We start from the raw sequence: 19,832 nt of genomic DNA, 5'->3' as shown, positions 1-19,832 counted from the left end.
GTTGGAGTAATATTCCATTGCATATATGTATCACATCTTTATCCATTTGCCTATCAATGAATACTTAGGTTGCTTCTAAATCTCAGCTGTTATAAATAATGCTGCAACGAACATAGGCGTACATGTATCTTTTGGAATTGGTGTTCTGGTTTTCTTTGGATAAATATCGCAAAGCAGAATTGCTGGATCTTATCAAGACCTTTTCTTTAAATAGCCACACAATTAGCCATTCTCTTCAAGCCAGATGCCATGAGATAGAATGAAGAAAGAGGAGTGTGTGAGGGGAGGTTGAGGAGCTTTTCTAGTATACTTGAGCTGTGCTCTGCAGGAGAGCTTCAAGATTTCTTACTGATTGAGTTGGTCCTTCATCCAACAACAATCACTGACTACCTAGTTAATAGAGAATAAAAAGGAGGGAAACATGTCTTGCCATTATACCCTTGCTACTTCCCTATGGGAAGGTTCTCCTGCGGGGGAAGGTTACTGCTCAGGACAAGAGAAGGGAGCCACCTGTAGGTAGGGCTGTGCGCATCTGCTCACGACAGCTCTGAGGGCTGGAGGAAGGAAGGGAAGGCAAACTGCTCTCCTCTCTGCTTCCAGGAGCTGCGCCTGCGGAGTCTGGGCAGAAGTGTCGACATTCTGGTCCTCAAAGTTCGTTTCAATAGCCTAGTTTCAGTCTTCTCGCTTCTTAGGGATCTCTGGGCCCTGATGTCTCAGCAGCACCCTGTCCCACCTCATCACTAGAGTGATGGATTACTTTCTGTCTCTCCGGCCCTCTTTTCTGCTGGCTGACTGGATACATTTTGGAGCTGCAGCCATGCACTTGGCCCAGGTTTTTAACTTTAGCCTGTAAAGATTAACAACTGAAATAATACCTTACATTTAGTAAGTACTTACTGTGTGCCAGGCCTTGTGCCCAAAGCTCCTTGGATGCTTTGATTGCAACCTCGTGTCAACCCCGTAACAGAGGTCCTGTTAGATACAGAGCATGCAGCTGGTGCATAGAACTGGCTCTGTTGGCCAGGATCCTGCCCAGACCACCTGGGCTGGCTGCTCTAGCCTCACAACACAGAGCACCCCCAGGTGAGCCCACTGGTGGATGGAGTACACCAGGCTGTAGGCAGGTTTCCCCTGGCCCATTCCCTTCCCTGACCTGGTCTGTGAGGGGCCAGCTGTCTTTCCCTCTGCGTCCCTTGCACTTTTCCTGGCCTCGGCTCATGCTGTTCCTTCTGCCTAGAATCCTTGTGTTCCCTTTTCTGCCTGGTAAAATCCTTATTTTCAAGCCTTGCTTTAATGTCATCCTGACCTCCCTGGCCTCCCCTGTCAGAATTAATTGCTCCCTCCTTTGTGTTGCTCAACAGCACTTATCACGGCGAACTGCAGTTACTTGTTTCACTGCTCAGCCTGGGGGAAGAGATGGCAGAGGGCCCGTCTGGTCCACCTCCTCATCTTGGGGGCTCAAGGGCCGCCCAGTAAGTGTTTGCTGAAGCCTATTGGGATTGGGGCCGGCGATGTGAAGCTTGATGTCCCTGCGGACGTCCCTGGGCTGGGCCTGGCTTCTCCCTGCCTCCCTGCTGTCAGTCTAACCTCTTTCTCCCTGGCTGGCCAAAGCCGGATTTCAGGGACTGTGACATGACTTCCCCTTCTCTGGGCTATGTGTATCTTCCTCCCCTTCCACATGAGTCTCCTTCTTCAGGGGCCAGCCTCCTTGCCTCCCTTCTGCATCCCCTCTAGCCACCCAGCTCTCCCCATTTAGCAGCATCTGCAGATTTCATTAACTTGCTACTTAACCCCTCTCGCTCAGATCAGCTCTGAAGATGATAAATCAGGCCCCTGGCTCATCCTTGCAGTGGCCACCCTCTCTGCACCCCCTCTAACGAGGCTCTGGCTGCCCCTATTCATCACTAGCTGCCCTCTCTTTCTCCTGCAGTGTCACTCCCTGTAGCCTCCCTGCCCCACGTGGACCATGTCAGTGTTGTTACAGCCCAGTCACTTTGGATCGAATTCTGGGGCTGGATTTCAGGACAGACCCTGGACCACCTCAGTCCCCTGGGGGAACTGAGTCTTGGCTTCCACAGGCAATGGGGTTAGCCCAAAGGCAGCACCCAAGAGCTACAGGGGAGGGTGGACTATGGCCCAGGAAAGGATGGGGCGGGGTAAGGATGCACAGGCTCCCTTCCTCACCATAGGACCCTGCTCATTTGCCCTTAAGAGGGGGCATGGGTGGTGTTAGAGCGGGCTTGCATGCTCCCTCCCTTACTTTCTTCCTCAAGCCCCACCCTTCCCTCCCTGCCCAGATTCTCCCAAGAGCCTGCCTCTAAATCTCCTCTGTGACCCTGCTTTTCTTGCAGGCACCCACCCTACCCCCATCTCCTGACCTGGGTGGTGGGGGGATCAGAGCACCATCCAGACTCTCCCCACTGTAGTTCACCCTGCAAGATCACCTCTTCTCTGGGACTTCTCACCCTCATCTTTCTAGTTCATCTTTCTTTTTCAAAGCTCCTCTGCTTACAATCAACCTGTGATGCCACCTGTCACTGAGGCTGCCATTCTGCTCACTGGGTGGGTCACCCGGGCCTCCGAGGAGTGCTAGAGCTGGCCAGCAGTGTGCCTTTTCCAGAACTTAGCAGAAGGGCCCATCTCTTGTAGCTCCCTTGGCTCCTTTCCTAAGCCTCACCCAAATACTCCCTCTCATTTTCCTTCCTCCATGTGAGAACCTTGTGCTCTCTCCTTTCAACGTCAGGTCTCTCCTCCTGACTTATTTAAAAATTTTATTTATTTATTTATTTTTGGCTATGCTGGGTCTCCATTGCTGCTCAGGGTTTTCTCTAGTTGCGTTGAGCAGGGGCCACTCTTAGTTGCCGTGTGCAGGCTTCTCACTGCCGTGGCTTCTCTTATGGCAGAGCACGGGCTCCAGGGCATTGCGCTCAAGAGTTGCGATTCCCAGGCTCTAGAACACAAGCTCTATAGTTGTAGTGCATAGGCTTAGTTGCTCTGTGTCATGTGGGGTCTTCCTAGCCCAGGGATCAAACCCCTGTCCTTTGCATTAGCAGACAGATTTTTTTTTACCACTGAGTCACCAGGGAAGCCCTCCTCCAGACTTCTTTTTCCTTCTGCCCTATGCCTCCTCGCTTGTTCCCTTCTGGTATTTACAGACATAGCGTTCCAAAGTTCAGATCAGTTCAGTTCAGTTGCTCAGTCATGTCCGACTCTTTGTGACCCATGAACTGCAGCACGCCAGGCCTACCTGTCCATCACTGACTCCCGGAGCCTACCTAAACTCATGTCTGTTGAGTCAGTGATGCCATCCAACCATCTCATCCTCTGTCGTCCCCTTCTCCTCCTGCCTTCAATCTTTCCCAGCATCATGTCTTTTCCAATGAGTCAACTCTTCACATCAGGTGGCCAAAGTATTAGAGTTTCAGCTTCAACATCAGTCCTTCCAATGAACACCCAGGACTGATCTCCTTTAGGATGGACAAGTTGAATCTCCTTGCAGTCCAAGGGACTCTCAAGAGTCTTCTCCAACACCACAGTTCAAACATCAATTCTTCGGCACTCAGCTTTCTTTATAGTCCAACTCTCACATCCATACATTACTGCTGGAAAAACCATAGCCTTGACTAGATGGACCTTTGTTGGCAAAGTAATGTCTCTGCTTTTTAATATGCTGTCTAAGTTGGTCATAATTTTCCTTCCAAGGAGTAAGCGTCTTTTAATTTCATGGCTGCAATCACCATCTGCAAAGGGACCACCCCAAAGATGACAGGGGCCTAGAATTTTTGTCGTTCTAATCAGGATCCTGCTTTGCCCCATGTCCTTAGAGATCCCCCACTCTGAGCCCCCTTCAATCACCTCATCTGCCCTCATTCTGGCTCTCCTTTTATCCCCACTCTCACCCCCATTCTCACCTTCATTCCAGCCTTCACAGGAGACAATGTTGGAGAAGGTGGAGCATCCTGCCTGGCTCACAATAGGCTCCTGAAAAACATCAATGGAGCCCAAACGGAGTCTCCCCATCCCGGTTCCTTACCTGCCCCTTCCCAGGTCCTCCAATGATCCTCTGTTCTACCCTGTATTGTTAGCCTTCTTCTGGGGTGGCGGGGGGCAGAGTCAAAGCCACTGGATATTCACTCAGTGCCTACTGCCCCCACTCCCCCAACCACTACTAACGTGTGCTTTTTGTCAGGTGCTATTTTTACAATGTCTTCATTACCTCCTAATTGGCCAAATCTCTTTTCTTTATTTTTCTTGTTAAAGAAAGATTTAAAGAACGAGTTCAGTAGCTCAGCCATTTTCAGGCCATCATTAATTTCCCGCCTTCTTATTTATTAATGGGGCAACTTCCTTGCTGGTATTTCTCGTTCCCTGGATATCTCTGTAAAAGCCTGCCTGGCTCATGCAGCCCCTGGGACCAGTGCTAACTCACTCTGACTTTGTGCTGCCCTCAGCGGCTCTGGCATTCCCTCTGCAGCCCCCCTGCTCTCTCAGCCCTCTCTGGTCAAGGCCCCTCACCCACTGCCAGCAGGGAGGACAGCAGGGACTACGGCTTCGTTCTTCCTCTGCATGAAGAGAACAGAGACCCCTAGTTCCTTCCTCCACCTTCTCCCCTCCACTAGGCTCCAGGTCCTACTCTAAGCTGGACACAGGCTGTCCCAGCAACTCCTCAAGACCTTTAAGAACACTCCTGCATTGCAATTGCAGATTCTTTACCAACTGAGCTATCAGGGAAGCCCAAGAACAAGATAGGGGGCAGCAATGGCTTGCCCAGAGTGGCTTGGCTTCGAAGGGACCAGAGCCAGGATTGGAACCCAATTTTACCATGTGACTCCACAGCTTGAGCCTTTCCCCTCTGCCAGCCTTCCTCAGGGGAGCCCATGTGAGAAGTTCAGGTTCAGGATAAGTCTTGAAACAGAGGGAGAAACCAAGGCCAGTGAGAAGGCAGCAGCAGTGATCCCACTGAAGTCAGAAGTCAGCGGCCTGAGGATCAGCAGGGCGGCGGTCAGCAAACTATGCTGAGGGACTTGTGTCTTCCTTCTGGACCTGGCTTGACCTCTTAGTGCTCCACACTCTCATCCTCCATGTCGGTTAGCTAAAGGACTCGTGTTCTCTTGGTGACATTATGTGGGAACAATTATCTGGGGACTCTTGCCGCCCTTCTGTAGGGTGGGTCTGTGCACATGGCTCCCTTTGAGACCTTCTGGTGTGTTCTGGGTTGATGCCTTTTGATTCTGGTTCTCCCGGAGCCTCCATCTTTCCCTCCAGGTGAGGGGGTTGGCCCTGCTGCTGCCCACTAATCCCTGCTTTTGTGGGCCAACAGCTTCCGCTCTAGAGCAGGCCTGAGTCACCATATGCTGACTCTACGATGGCTCTGAAACCTTCTCTGAGTGACAGGGACTTGTGAAATGGTCCTGTTAGGACCCTCCTCAATATTCCCATAATCAGGAATACTGTTTGTTATCCCCTTGGCTCTGAGCTCAGACTCCAGGTCAGGGCTGATCAAGCCACAGTGGCTAAGGTTGTTGCTGCCTGCACATGCAGACGAGTGATCCCAAGCCAGCAAGCAGGCCTAACAGACAGTCTCGAGGACCCTGGGGCTGCCACCAAATGCCAAGTCATGCTCTTCTTTTTGGATAGGAAAGCTCTGGGCAGGCCCTTAGAAAGTTCCAGAGAAGTGGGGAATGAGAGAGCGAACCCAGGGCAGAATCACCTTGCCTGACCTGAGCCTCATCGGGCCTCCAGCTGCAGTAGCTGGGAGCAGCAGCAGTACATAGAGGAGTCCCCTGGGGCCAAGTCCTGGGAGCCGTGTTTTTACACTAAAAGACCTTGTTTCTTGTCTCATCCTGGTCATAACCCTGCTTAATAGAGACATTAAGATGAATGATTGAAGCTGCCTCTCTCCCTGCAGCCGGAAGGAGGGGCAGCCTGGATGACCCTGGACAGAGGGGATATAGTCGGGACGGGTGGAGGTAGGAGGGAATCCTCAAAGCCTCCCCCTGCAACGTGGAGCTGCAGCTTTGGGAGGCTGAAGCCCCCTGCCCTGTTAAGTACTCCCAAAAGGCTGCTCATCCAGCGGGGCATCTCTGTACTGCTGGCTTCGAGAGGTGTTCTGCCTCCTCCTTCACCCAGCATCAGGGAGAGGGTGGTGCAGGCAGAAAAAGCCATCCTGGGTGGCCCAGGGATAACAAGGACTTTCACTCATATGAGCTTTCAAAAAGACTCTGGTAAGCTCCTGTACACACAGGATCTAGTTGCTGTTTTTTAATTAATTAATTTGGCTGCGTTGGGGCTTAGTTGAGGCACACTGTATCTTCACTGAGGCACATGGACTCTCTAGTTGCCTTCCACAGGCTTAGCTGTATGTGGGATCTTAGTTCCCTGACCAGGGACTGAACCCAGGTCCCCTGTATTGCAAGGTGGATTTTTAACCGCTGGACCACCAGGGGAGTCCCAGGATTTTGTATTTTTAAAAACAATAGCTAGCAGTTATGGGGAGCTCTCTGCTTCTTTCAGGGGCTGTGCTTTATGGGCACTGCCACATCTGACTCCCACAACAGCCTCGTGACACAGGAAGAATTATTATCCCCAACTTACAGATGAGAAGACTGAAGCTTAAGGAGGTTAAGCCACTTGCCCAAGGTTACCCAGCTAATAAGTAGTGGAGCTGGGCGATGAACCCAGGCAGTCTGACTGCAGAGCCTGTGCTTGTAACTCCTGTCATCACATGCTGCCTTCAATTTTACAAATTGACATAGTCTGGAATTGGGAGGAGGGTTGGGGAAGACTAGGGTTTGTGTATCAGACAGGGAATTGATTTAGAGGTCAGAGACAACTGTTAGGGATAAACAAGCTCATCTTTGGATGGGGCTGCCGGGGAGGTGGGGCCCCAGGGAGCACTCCTGAGACAGGCCTCATTTACCATGTTTATGACAGGTCTGGCAGAGGGCAGCTCACAGAAAACTGCCCCTTCTTAGATGACATGGAACACTTTTGGGCAGGAAAATGTCTTGCTTTTTGTCTTCCTGAGCCCTGCACACTCTGCATCGGATCCTTTGCTGGGTGTGGAGCGCATATTCAATTAACAGCTTCTAAAAGATGGATGCTAAATGAAAGTGAAGAGCCACAGCAGCCTTGAACCATTTTCAGTGAAAAGAATGCTCTGTGAGCAGATGAATTGGGGAAAGTGGAAAGTTGGACCAGAGAGATCGCACAAAGACCAGGCTACTTCTTGTGTGGTCTGAGGACCAGCATCACTGGGGGTCTCATGAGAAATGCAGAATATGAGGCCTTTCCCAGGACCACAGAATCACAATTTGCATTTAACAAGATCCCCAGGTGATTGCAATGTGAGTACATTAAAGTTGGAGCAGTACCACAACACCAAACTGACTCAGTCACTGTCCTGCTTTAAAAGCTCCCTTCAGTTCAGTTCAGTCGCTCAGTCGAGTCCGACTCTTTGTGACCCCATGAACCGCAGCACACCAGGCCTCCCTGTCCATCATCAGCTTCCGGAGGCCACCCAAACTCACGTCCATCGAGTTGGAGATGCCATCCAACCATCTCATTCTCCGTCATCCCCTTCTCCTTCTGCCTTCAATCTTTCCCAGCATCAGGGTCCTTTCAAATGAGTCAGCTCTTTGCATCAGGTGGCCAGAGTACTGGAGTTTCAGCTTCAACATCAGTCCTTCCAATGAACACCCAGGACTGATCTCCTTTAGGATGGACTGGTTGGATCTCCTTGCAGTCCAAGGGACTCTCAAGAGTCTTCTCCAACACTACAGTTCAAAGCATCAATTCTTCAGCGCTCAGCTTTCTTTATAGTCCAACTCTCACATCCATACATGACTACTGGAAAAACCATAGCCTTGACTATATGGACCTTTGTTGGCAAAGTAATATCTCTGCTTTTGAACATGCTATCTAGGTTGGTCATAACTTTCCTTCCAAGGAGGAAGCGTCTTTTAATTTCACAGCTGCAATCACCATCTGCAGTGATTTTGGAGCCCCCCAAAATAAAGTCAGCCACTCTTTCCACTGTTTCCCCATCTATTTGCCATGAAGTGATGGGATTGGATGTCATGATCTTAGTTTTCTGAATGAGCTTTAAGCCAACTTTTTCACTCTCCTCTTCCACTTTCATCAAGGGGCTCTTTAGTTCTTCTTCACTTTCTGCCATAAGGGTGGTGTCATCTGCATATCTGAGGTTATTGATATTTCTCCCAGCAATCTTGATTCCAGTTTGTGCTTCTTCTAGCCCAGTGTTTCTGATAAAGTACTCTGTATATAAGTTAAATAAGCAGGGTGACAATATACAGCCTTGACGTACTCCTTGTACTCCTTTTCCTATTTGGAACCAGTCTGTTGTTCCATGTCCAGTTCTAACTGTTGCTTCCTGACCTTCACACAGATTTCTCAAGAGGCAGGTCAGGTGGTCTGGTATGCCCATCTCTTTCGGAATTTTCTGCAGTTTGCGGTGATCCACACAGTCAAAGGCTTTGGCATAGTCAATAAAGCAGAAATAGATGTTTTTCTGGAACTCTCTTGCTTTTTCCATGATCCAGTGGATGTTGGCAATTTGATCTCTGGTTCCTCTGCCTTTTCTAAAACCAGCTTGAACATCTGGAAGTTCATGGTTCATGTATTGCTGAAGCCTGGCTTGGAGAATTTTGAGCATTACTTTACTAGCATGTGAGATGAGTGCAATTGTGCGGTAGTTTGAGCATTCTTTAGCATTGCCTTTCTTTGGGATTGGAATGAAAACTGACCTTTTCCAGTCCCGTGGCCACTGCTGAGTTTTCCAAATTTGCTGGCATATTGAGTGCAGCACTTTCACAGCATCATCTTTCAGGATTTGAAATAGCTCCACTGGAATTCCATCACCTCCACTAGCTTTGTTCGTAGTGATGCTTTCTAAGGCCCACTTGACTTCACATTCCAGGATGTCTGGCTCCAGGTGAGTGATCACACCATCATGATTATCTGGGTCGTGAAGTTTTTTTTTATACAGTTCTTCTGTGTATTCTTGCCACCTCTTCTTAATATCTTCTGCTTCTGTTAGGTCCATACCATTCCTGTCCTTTATTGAACCCATCTTTGCATGAAATGTTCCCTTAGTATCTCTCATTTTCTTGAAGAGATCTCTAGTGTTTCCCATTCTATTGTTTTCCTCTATTTCTTTGCACTGATTGCTGAGGAAGGCTTTCTTATCTCTCCTTGCTATTCTTTGGAACTCTGCATTCAGATGCATGTATCTTTCCTTTTCTCGTTTGCTTTTCGCTTCCCTTCTTTTCACAGCTATTTGTAAGGCCTCCTCAGACAGCCATTTTGCTTTTTTGCATTTCTACTGCCTTCAAAATCAAATCCAAACACTTTAAGAAGGCTTACTTACAAGACTACACATGAGAACTTCCCTAGTGGTCCAGTGGTTAAGAACCTGCCTGCCAATGCAGAGGACATGGGTTTGATCCCTGGTCCAGGAACTAAGATTCCACATACCGCGGAGCAACCAAGCCCATGGGCCAGAACTACTGAGAAACAAGAGAAGCCACCGCAATGAGAAGCCCACACACTGCAACAGAGTATTGCTTCCCCACCCCACCCGCTCTCTGCAGCTAGAGAAAGCCTGTAAGCAGCAACAAAAACCCAGTGCAGGCTAGAATAAATTAAAAGAATAAAAAAGATAGACTATGCATGAATTTAACTCTTGCCTGCTTCAAGCTCCTCTTGTACCACTTGATTTTCCACATTTTCTCCACCTGTAGTCCTTTCTTTCCACCCACACGTGGGCTATTGCTTTGCTTTGAGTCTTTGCTCATGTTATTCCCTTTGCCTGGGTTGCCCTCTTCATTTTTCTTCTCCCCGCCTCCTGGGCCTGGGAAATTTCAGTTCAACTTTTCAGACTTGACTTAAATGTCACGTGCTTGGAAAAACCTTTCCAGCCGTGACTTGTCCCTCATCTTCAGACCACTTGGGGATCTGGAAATACTTCCTGAAGCAGGGCACACTTCTCTGGGAGTTCAGTCATAGAGATGGGAATGGGGAAGGTTTCCCCAGTTTAGAGAACACCACCAGTAAAGTCTAAGAGGCAGAAAAGTGCGAAGCTCCTCCGTAAGTAATAATCAGCTCCTTTGGTCTGGAAGATAATGGAGTTAAGAACTACTAGGAATTAAGTCTGGAAGCATAGGTTGAAGCTGAAGTGTAGAGGATCTGATGCCAAGTTAAGACCAGGAAGGAGGAGCTATGAAACCATAAGGGCTGCCGTGTAAGGATAAGGCTTCATTAGTCTGGGAAGGTAAGGGAAGATGGCAGGTAGGAAAAGGACTTTATTCACTAAATCTTGGGGGGGGGGGAAATGTAATGGAATGGGGGTTCTGATGGGTTTGGAGCTGATACTTGGCTACTTCCAGTGTTGGGGAGTTAGGCAACAACCCTGTACCCAAGTATCTATTTGAATCCATTGTTTTACATTAGGCTGAAAATCCTCTTAGAGCAAAATAAATTTGAACCGAATACTTAACTGGATCAGGTATACACCTGTATAAACAGATAACCCGATAGACCCTCTATTGCTGGAAAAGCCAGCAGAACTCCAAAGAGAAAACTGACAGAGGAGGGGGATTCTGCCAGTGAGTGTTTCCACAGTAGGAAGGTGGCTCTGGTTCAGTATGACGGCTTCTATTAAACTCACCCTGTTTTCCTTCCTCTTGTGGTAGTAGGTGTGTACAATGGGAAGAAAAAGGTCTGGTTAAATAAGTGGGAAGAACTGTCTCTGAAACACTTAGGAGATCAAACCACAGGGCTATGGGGTGTTATGTCCCCCTAGCTGCATGAAATGTGGAGGGAGTCAACTTCTTACTTCGTGAAAGAGTGCCATGCGCTCACGCTGTCATGGTACCATGAGAATGAATGCATCAAGCGGAAGCATTCAAGGCGGCATCCATGGTGCTCTTAGTGACAGATGCCAGTGGAGCACAGTAGCTTGGATTGCTCCAATGGCACAACTGCGGCTTTTTTTAAAGAACATTGCTATGGACTGGTGTTTCCACAAGAGGTGGGTGAGGGCCTAGAATAAGCACGACTGGTGACAATGTAAACTTACTGATACTACTATAAGCTGGTGTAGATGGTAGGGAGCATATGCATTGTTACAAGGCAGCCCAGGGAACAGAGCCACCAGGAGACAGCCGTTTGTGGGTACTTTTGGGAAAAATAGAGGGAGCCTGGTCTAGAGGAGAGGAGAAATTGGCACCACTTTGAAGGGACCAGGGTGAATGCTGGCATCTGAACAGCGATGGAAGGGTTCTAACGAGAGCTGAACTTGAAGATGAGATGAGGACAAGCAAAAAATGGGAGTGCTGGTGACTGATGACCAACTTCAAGGGAAAACTGATGAAGGGAATTTCACTCATTGAGCAACCTACCTCGTGTTGGTTGGACACTGTTGAAGGTGCTTTCCTTGCCTTATGTTTATGTAGGTATTCCCTCCATTTTATAGTAAACAATCTTTACTTATATATCAAATAGACACACTTGGAATATAAAGATGATTAAATCACAGTCTTCGTCCTTGAGGATCTCAGCATATTTTAGGCAAGAGATACAGAGACAAATCATTTTATTACAGAGCGGTCCTTAGACAAGAATAGAGGCAAGAACAAGATACACTGAAACCACAGAGAGGTCCCCCAAGTCACAGAGTAAGTATCAGAGACAAGGTTCAATTCTTGGACTGTCTGGATCCCAAACTTAGCACCACTCTATACAGCAACAGCTGTCAGGACCCTTAGTCATAGTCTGAGTTCTGAAGAACAGTAGCTCTTTCTGCTGGCAGGAAACATTTAAGAGCAAGAGGAAGACATGAGGAATTGGGATGTGGAAGGTACAAGTGACCCAGCAACATGTTAGGCCCAGAAGAGGAGATGGTGATGAAGAGGGGAGAGGTTACCAGGTCATGAAGCCCCTCCCCTGGGACAGGATGGTTCCAGAGTGTAGAGGTGGCAGTGAGTGGTTCTCCTTCTAGGAACCAATGGGGCAAGCCAGAAAATGAAGGGTTTCATAAATCAGCTTGGGATCGAGAGGAGGGGCCATACTGGGAATGGCAGTGAGGATGTGAGAATGAAATCAGATGATTCTTGGGATGGAAGGAAAACCTGCCCAATTTCTAGACTTATCATTTCCTTTTCATTTCTGTAGAGCTCAGTAGGTCCTGACAGGGTGGTCTGCCTTTTGGAAAACAACTCTTTTGCTTTAAAATTTTTGCTTTTTCCTCCCGTTTGAGCACAGATCTGGAAGAGGCCTAAATCTATTTTAGGGGTTCTTTGCCTCTGACTGGTAGTTGGATAGCCTAAGCCAACCTTCCACAGTTGGGACAGCACGGTGGGCCCTATCTCTGGGGCATGTGAATCACAATTCTCTCTGGAACAACGGGCAAGGCAGGGAGAAGTCAGAGGATTAGGGGTGGGAAGGCTAGGACTAAAGAAGGAACAGTGGAGCAGTTGGGGAAGACAGCCTCCCTGGGCAGGTGGCTCCATTTGATTTCCAATTTAAAGGGGAGGCTTAGATAGCCAAGAAGAAAAAGGCTAATAAGAAAAATATTAAACTGCAGTGTGTGTGTCCCCAGGGACTTCCTGTTGCCATGACTGACCTCCCAGAGAGCGCCATTCGTTCCCGAGCATGGCAGCTTTATAGGCACTTGTAGGCCTGCAAAGAACACCAATTTGCTGCTGCAGTTTGTTTTGATAACTGAAACTTTCAATAAATCTATATTAAAATCAAAGGGAAAATTAACTAGGCCCCGGTGAGGGGCAGAGAGATAAGGGAGCACATTACCACCCTGGCCTCAGCCACCCCACATCCATCTCTTAGTTCAGATTCAGGTCACCAGGGAGATGAATGGCTCAGGCTCCTGGGAAACAGCCCTGGGGAAAGCAGGGAGAAGAAGGCATGGTAAGTCTAGCCCTGACTGCTCTTGGAGTGGAAAAAGCTGGGAGTGGGGGTGGGGGGTGGCGGGTGAGGGGCGAGGAGGTAGTATGGTGGTGATCACAGTAGGAAGAGGAGTTGCCAGAGGGGTGGGGGGGGGGGTAAGAATAATAGTAATAGCCAATACATACTCAACTCTACGCAGGATACTGTTCTAAGCATGTTTAATTCTAGTAACAAGTAGAGACTAGTATTATCTACACTAGAGAGATGAAGGAACTGAGCCTCAGAGAATATGTGACTTGCCTAAGGTCACAGATAGAGCCAGGTTGCAAAACTGAGCAGGCTCTATCCACTCTCTCCCTCCTTATAACTGCACTATGCTATCTCACATGGCTTACAGGGACCGAGAATGGCAGAGCGGTTTTTCTAGTTATGAAATAAGATGGTTTCAGACTCAGTCTGGGTTCTCTTAGTTGTGCCATGTTTGAGGGCTGCCAGGCACTGTCCTTGGGTCCTTGAGCCGTTTAACTGATAATTAAGATCCCAACTTTGACCATCATCTTGCTGTTTTTCCTGGTGGCTTGACAGGGCTGCAGAAGAATCCATGTGGTTCTCTTTGGTTCTTGCTCTCAGTGTTCACTTTAGCTCAGTCACTTAATCCAGTAGCCAGGTGGTCTACCCAGGGTGTATCTGTGCCTTTATTGGACTCAGTTCATCTGTCTCCAACAATTCACTTGCCCCATCTTTCACATCCCACCCTGGGCCTTGGCGTCCTGTTTTTTGGACAGCCCAGCTGCCACTACTATCACATCATTTACTAATACGTTTGATTGTCTTAGCTTCCTTCAGGAGGAGGGTTAGGTTGTAATAGAGCTTCCAATGTGCCCACTATGGTGAGACTGCTGCTGCTGCTAAGTCACTTCAGTCGTGTCTGACTCTGTGTGACCCCATAGACAGCAGCCCACCAGGCTCCCGTCCCTGGGATTCTCCGGGCAAGAACACTGGAGTGTGTTGCCATTTCCTTCTCCAGTGCATGAAAGTGAAAAGTGAAAGTGAAGTCGCTCGGTCATGTCCGACTCTTCGCAACCCCCATGGACTGTAGCCTACCAGGCTCCTTCGTCCATGGGATTTTCCAGGCAAGAGTACTGGAGTGGGTTGCCATTGCCTTCTTTGTGGTGAGACTGCAATGGCCTATTTTGATCAAGCCAGAGGCTCCTTATGATTAGAACCACTGTGCTTTGGGGTGTGGGATCTGGTGCTCCCTGTGGATGTGGCAGCCCTTTGACAGTGTGGATCACAACAAATGTGGAAAATTCTTAAAGAGATGGGAATACCAGGCCACTTGATTTGCCTCCTGAGAAATCTGTATGCAGGTCAAGAAGCAACAGTTAGAACCAGACATGGAACAACAGACTGGTTGCAAATCACAAAAGGAGTACATCAAGGCTGTATATTGTCATCCTGCTTATTTAACTTATATGCAGAGTACATCATGCGAAATGCCAGGATGGATGAAGCACAAGCTGGAATCAAGATTACTGGGAGAAATATCAATAACCTCAGATATGCAGATGACACCACGCTTATGGCAGAAAGTGAAGAACTAAAGAACCTCTTGATTAAAGTGAAAGAAGAGAGTGAAAAAGTTGGCTCAAAACTCAACACTCAGAAAACTAACATCATGGCATCCAGTCCCATCACTTCATGGCAAATAGATGGGGAAACAGTGGAAACAGTGACATTTATTTTCAGTTTAGTTCAGTCACTCTGTCATGTCTGACTCTTTATGACCCCATGAATTGCCACACGCCAGGCCTCCCTGTCCATCACCAACTCCCGGAGTTCACTCAAACTCACGTCCATCCAGTCGCTGATGCCATCCAGCCATCTTATCCTCTGTCCGTCCCCTTCTCCTCCTGCCCCCAATCCCACCCAGCACCACAGTCTTTTCCAATGAGTCAACTCTTCGCATGAGGTGGCCAAAGTACTGGAGTTTCAGCTTCAGCATCATTCCTTCCAAAGAACACCCAGGACTGATCTCCTTTAGAATGGACTGGTTGGATCTCCTTGCAGTCCAAGGGACTCTCAAGAGTCTTCTCCAACACCACAGTTCAAGAGCATCAATTCTTTGGCGCTCAGCTTTCTTCACAGTCCAACTCTCAAATCCGTACATGACTACTGGAAAAACCATAGCCTTGACTAGATGGACCTTTGTTGGCAAAGTAATGTCTCTGCTTTTGAATATGCTATCTAGGTTGGTCATAACTTTCCTTCCAAGGAGTAAGCGTCTTTTAATTTCATGGCTGCAGTCACCATCTGCAGTGATTCTGGAGCCCCCCAAAATAAAGTCTAACTGAAAGTTATGACCAACCTAGACAGCATATTAAAAAGCAGAGACATTACTTTGCCAACAAAGGTCCATCTAGTCAACGCTATGGTTTTTCCAGTAGTCATGTACGGATGCGAGAACTGGACTATAAAGAAAGCTGAGCACTGAAGAATTGATGCTTTTGAATTGTGGTGTTGGAGAAGACTCTTGGGAGTCCCTTGAACTGCAAGGAGATCCAACCAGTCCATCCTAAAGGAAATCAGTCCTGACTATTCATTGGAAGGACTGATGTTCAAGCTTAAACTCCAATACTTTGGCCACCTGATGCAAAGAACTGACTCATTGGAAAAGACCCTGATGCTGGGAAATATTGAGTGCAGGAGGAGAAGGGGACAACAGAAGATGAGATGGTTGGATGGCATCACTGACGTAATGGATATGAGTTTGAGTTGGCTCCGGGAGATGGTGATGGACAGGGAAGTCTGGCATGCTGCAGTCCATGGGGTCACAAAGAGTCAGACACGACTGAGTGACTCAACTGAACTGTGGCTGCTGGAGTGGTGAAGTAATACAACCTTCCTTTCCTGTCTGAGTAGTGATGGTTTTACATGGTCTGTAGGACGAAACGACTGACTAGCTGTGCTTTCTTTCAAACTTTGTTCATATTTATATTTTCTTTACCTCCTTGCTTGCCTCACTTCCATTTTCCCCTGACTCTTGCCATCCTGGATTTCTACTTCCCAATGAAATCTTACAACATAAGCCTTGCCTCAGGCTCTGTTTTCTAGGGAACTAGAACACAGCCAAGGTGGAATAGTGGTAAAGAATCCATCTGCCAATGCTGGAGACACAAGAGATGTGGGTTTGAGCTCTGGGTCAGGAAGATCCCCTGGAGCAGGAAATGGCAACCCACTCCAGTATTTTTGCCTGGAAAATTCCATGGGCAGAAGAGCTTGACAGGCTACAGTCCATGGGGTTGGGTCGTAATGAGTTGGACATTACTGAGGGTGTGCACACGTGCACACGCACACGCACATACACACACAAAAAAAACTCAGCCAAAGGCTTGAGGGAGCCAAATGTTGGCTTAGGCAACAGTATAAGGCACCAAGTGTACTTAAACTATCCTATTATTTGGGTGCGTTTTGCCTGGTCCATGTCCAAAAAAAGCTTACAATTTGGCAAGGCCCTGGAAGTTGTCCAGATGAGCTCTAGAGCACCAAGGTGGAAAGAACATATTTTGGGGCAGTCGAGGGGACCATGGAAGTCTCCATGGAGAATCCTGGGGCTGGGCACTAAGGAAAATCTCCAATCCTCATACAGTATGTTTACTTCATTCTTACAGCCAAGAAGGCTGGCTATGACCTGTTCTCACACTAGATTTAGGATATAACAAAGCCAGAGGCAAGAGAGGCCATACTAGGGCCTCTTACTGGTCTAATTTTATTTATCTATTTGTTCATTGTCTGCTCTTCCTCTCTCTCTTCTTCCCTAATATAAAAGCTCCTTGAGAACACAGATTTTGTGTGACTCACTCACCAATGAATCCTCAGCAAAAGAAACAGTGCCTGACACTTATCAGAGGCACTATATAATGAAACATGTTGACTGATCTAATCAACTGGGATTAACATCTAGATAACATTAATGAGAGGAAAGTGAAAGTTGCCCAGTCGTGTCCTACTCTTTGCAACCCCATGCGCTAGAGAGTCCATGGAATTCTCCAGGCCAGAATACTGGGTATACTGGGAGTGGGTAGCCTTTTCCTTCTCTACAGGATCTTCCCAATCCAGGGATTGAACCCAGGTCTCCCATGTTGCAGGCGGATTCTTTAACAGCTGAGCCACCAGGGAAGCCTTTAACGGGAGGAGGAAGACCCAGTTCCAGCTCCAAAAATCAGGGGACAGGTAGATGTACTTTCACTTTACTGACCTTGGGTTAGGAGACACTGGTCTCTGCTGATGCTTATTTCCTGATTTGTTCACAAACATTTAGTGTATGCCTGCTTTATATCTGGAACTGTGCTGGGTATTACTTCACAGCATAAACAATATGCAAATAATGCCTATGTTAAAGGAGTTTACAGCCCTGGGGGAGAGACAAGAAAGAAACAAGACAATTATAAAACCATGCAATAAATTCTGTAGGTGCAGAGCAGAATCACCTAATCCACCATGTGGGATTAAGGTAAGCATTCCCTGATATGGGGATTATCAGGTTTTCCCAGCTCAGGTGGAAACCATATTATGTTAAAGTCAGATCTCATGGAGGTGGTAAGGTCCAGAAATGACATCATTTTCTTAAGTGAATATATTCAGATGGCAGACAGAGGGCTTGGTGACTGAAGTTGGGCCCAGAAGACGGTTTCTGGCTGAGTGGGAGGCTGTCAAAGCCATCAGTGGCTTGGCCAAGGCTGGGATTCCACAGCTCAGAACCTGGTACTCTTGACTTCCCAGAGAGGCATAACCAAGATGAAGAAATACATCTCTGGCTTTGGCCAGAGTTTCTTCCAGTTGACTGAAGTAATTGTGGAAATTCTCTGTAGCGGAGGCCAGAATCCTTTTAACTCTTAAGTTCCCTGTGGAGCTGCTCTGACCACTCAGTTCCCTCTTCCTTGGGAAGGCCTTCAGAAATCTTAACCATTTTCTTCTTCGCCTAAAATCCCCCTCCTCTCAGGTCTTCCCCACGCTCACCTCAGAGAAGTAATGATAATAATGACTTGTTGAATGAACGACTCATGAGGTGACACCTAAGTACAACGTGTCACCTTACGAACCTATACTCACCTCATGAGCATACTGGACGGTGGGAAAACGGAAGTGGGTTACCTGGGTCGTTCTAGGCCTCAAAAAGTTTCGTTTTTTAAAAAATTTCTTTCACAGCTCTGAAGTGAGGCCCCTTCACTTTCTTCTAAATACGTGCAATATCAAAACTACAAGTCCCATAAGGCCTGCCGAAGGGACTCACCATCTTGGCACACCTTAGCGCGCATGTCGGCGGGAGAGCGAGCCTTCGGGGAGAAGAAGCCCCGCCCTCCTGCAGCCCATTGGTCGGAGGAGCCGGCGGCGGGCTCAGCGGTTGGCCACCGCGCCCGCCCGTCCGCTGCGTCGGCCGGGGTCAGAGTGCGCGGAGGTGAGTCGGTGTGTTGTGGACTCGTGGTGCTGGCTGCCGCTGTTGAGGCGGCCGGGAACGGGCGGTGGGGAGCGGGCGGAGCTGGCCCTGCCTCTGCCTGGCCGGCGCCGCAGTCGGCGCGGGCCGCGCCCGCCGCCGTAAACTGTCCTGAGCTTCTGCTCAGGCCGAGGGAGACGTCGGGGCCTGCACCTGGAGGGAGCCTGCCGCGCTGGCCCCGAGGAGGGGGCGTTGCCATGGCGACAGCCTCTCCCGCTGCTGACGGGGGGCGGGGGCGGCCCTGGGAAGGAGGGCTGGTCTCCTGGCCCCCTGCTCCTCCGCTTACAATCCCTTGGACTTGGATGGGCCCAAGTTGGGGGCAACATCCCGGGGTGGGTGATGCGGCGAGGCCCCCCAGATTGGGCCCTGGTAATGCATGCGGGGTGAGGGTCGCGGCGCGCAGTTTGGGCAGCTTGGGGTACTGGCCCAAGTGCTCACCCTGGATGCATATGGTCTACTGAAAAACGTTCTGGCGGAGAGGGAGAGGGGCAGGGCTTTGCAGGACAGGCTAGGTGAGGTGATTAAGCATGCTGACTTCTTACCTGGGGTTCCTTAGGAGAAAGAGGTTTGATCAAAGAGGATAGAAAACTAGCAAGGAGATGGTAGATAGAACATCCCCTTTACCCCCTCTCCGACACACATAACGCGCAGACACGCTAGGTTAGCAGTTTACGTCTTTGTAAATCTGTATCCGTGGTAGTAGTTATGGTGGAAAGAGTGAATAAAGGGCCTAACTTGGCTAGCTTCCTGTTTGCTTTTCCTGCAAATGCTCCAGCAACAGGTGTTTTCTTAAAAAGTCATGAACTTGGATTGGGGCTTGACTGCAAAGTCTTGCAAAATATAACTGCGTCTTGTTGACTTGAAAAATGCTGAACATGGCTCCTCTTTGGGGGCTTGAATTCTGTCCTTAGGGCTGGATTTTGCAAACTGGTACTACCCATCATTGCCTGTGCTATAGGTTTTTGGTATTAGTTCTTGTCAGACATTTTATCAGCCTTCCAGCTGAAGGGCAAAAAAACAGGAATCCCATTGGCTAAAGACTGTACACTATTTGAACTATAGTAGGTTGTGATTGGCTGAATGATTTTTGATTGTAGAGTTTCTACCAGAAATTGGCTTCATCAAATTCTGCTTTATTTGGACTTTATCATACACAGCATGCCTTGTTTTGGTGGGTTCATGCCTGGAGCTTAAGTATATTATACCTGAATTCCCTACCATTTAAAAGCCAATTTATAAACAGGGACTTGGAGTGTGACTCCACTAATGTGTGTGTCTGTGATCTTGGTTAGAAACCCACTTGGCTGCCTCTCCTCAGAGAGGTGGGGGTTGGGGGAAGGTAGCTGCCGGGAAGTGATTGATAAGGTTTCCTTTATGGATTCTGTGGTGCTTCACTGGAGCTCAGAGCACTTTG

General features: G+C 48.4%; 1 protein-coding gene across 10 annotated transcripts in view; it reads left to right on the top strand.

Moving 5' to 3' along the window:
- The window catches only part of ERI3 (ERI1 exoribonuclease family member 3), a 132,624-nt gene continuing 131,145 nt past the window's right edge, over nucleotides 18,354-19,832 (top strand). For 2 of the 10 annotated variants that reach the window (XM_018043277.1, XM_018043259.1), the window contains exon 1: nucleotides 18,354-18,382. Coding sequence is in view for 3 of the 10 variants with exons in the window: in XM_005678556.3 (XP_005678613.2) it covers nucleotides 18,616-18,750 (135 nt within the window). In the remaining 7 variants the exon portion in view is untranslated. Of the gene's footprint in view, nucleotides 18,751-19,832 lie in introns of all 10 variants that reach the window. The other 8 variants (XM_018043294.1, XM_018043249.1, XM_013962913.2 and 5 more) reach the window with 6 other exon arrangements.

This window comes from Capra hircus, chromosome 3 (genome assembly GCF_001704415.2).
Source record: "Capra hircus breed San Clemente chromosome 3, ASM170441v1, whole genome shotgun sequence".
Taxonomy (NCBI): Eukaryota; Metazoa; Chordata; class Mammalia; order Artiodactyla; family Bovidae; genus Capra; species Capra hircus.
Note: the sequence above shows the minus strand (reverse complement) of the source record. Positions and strands in the feature narration are given on the sequence as shown.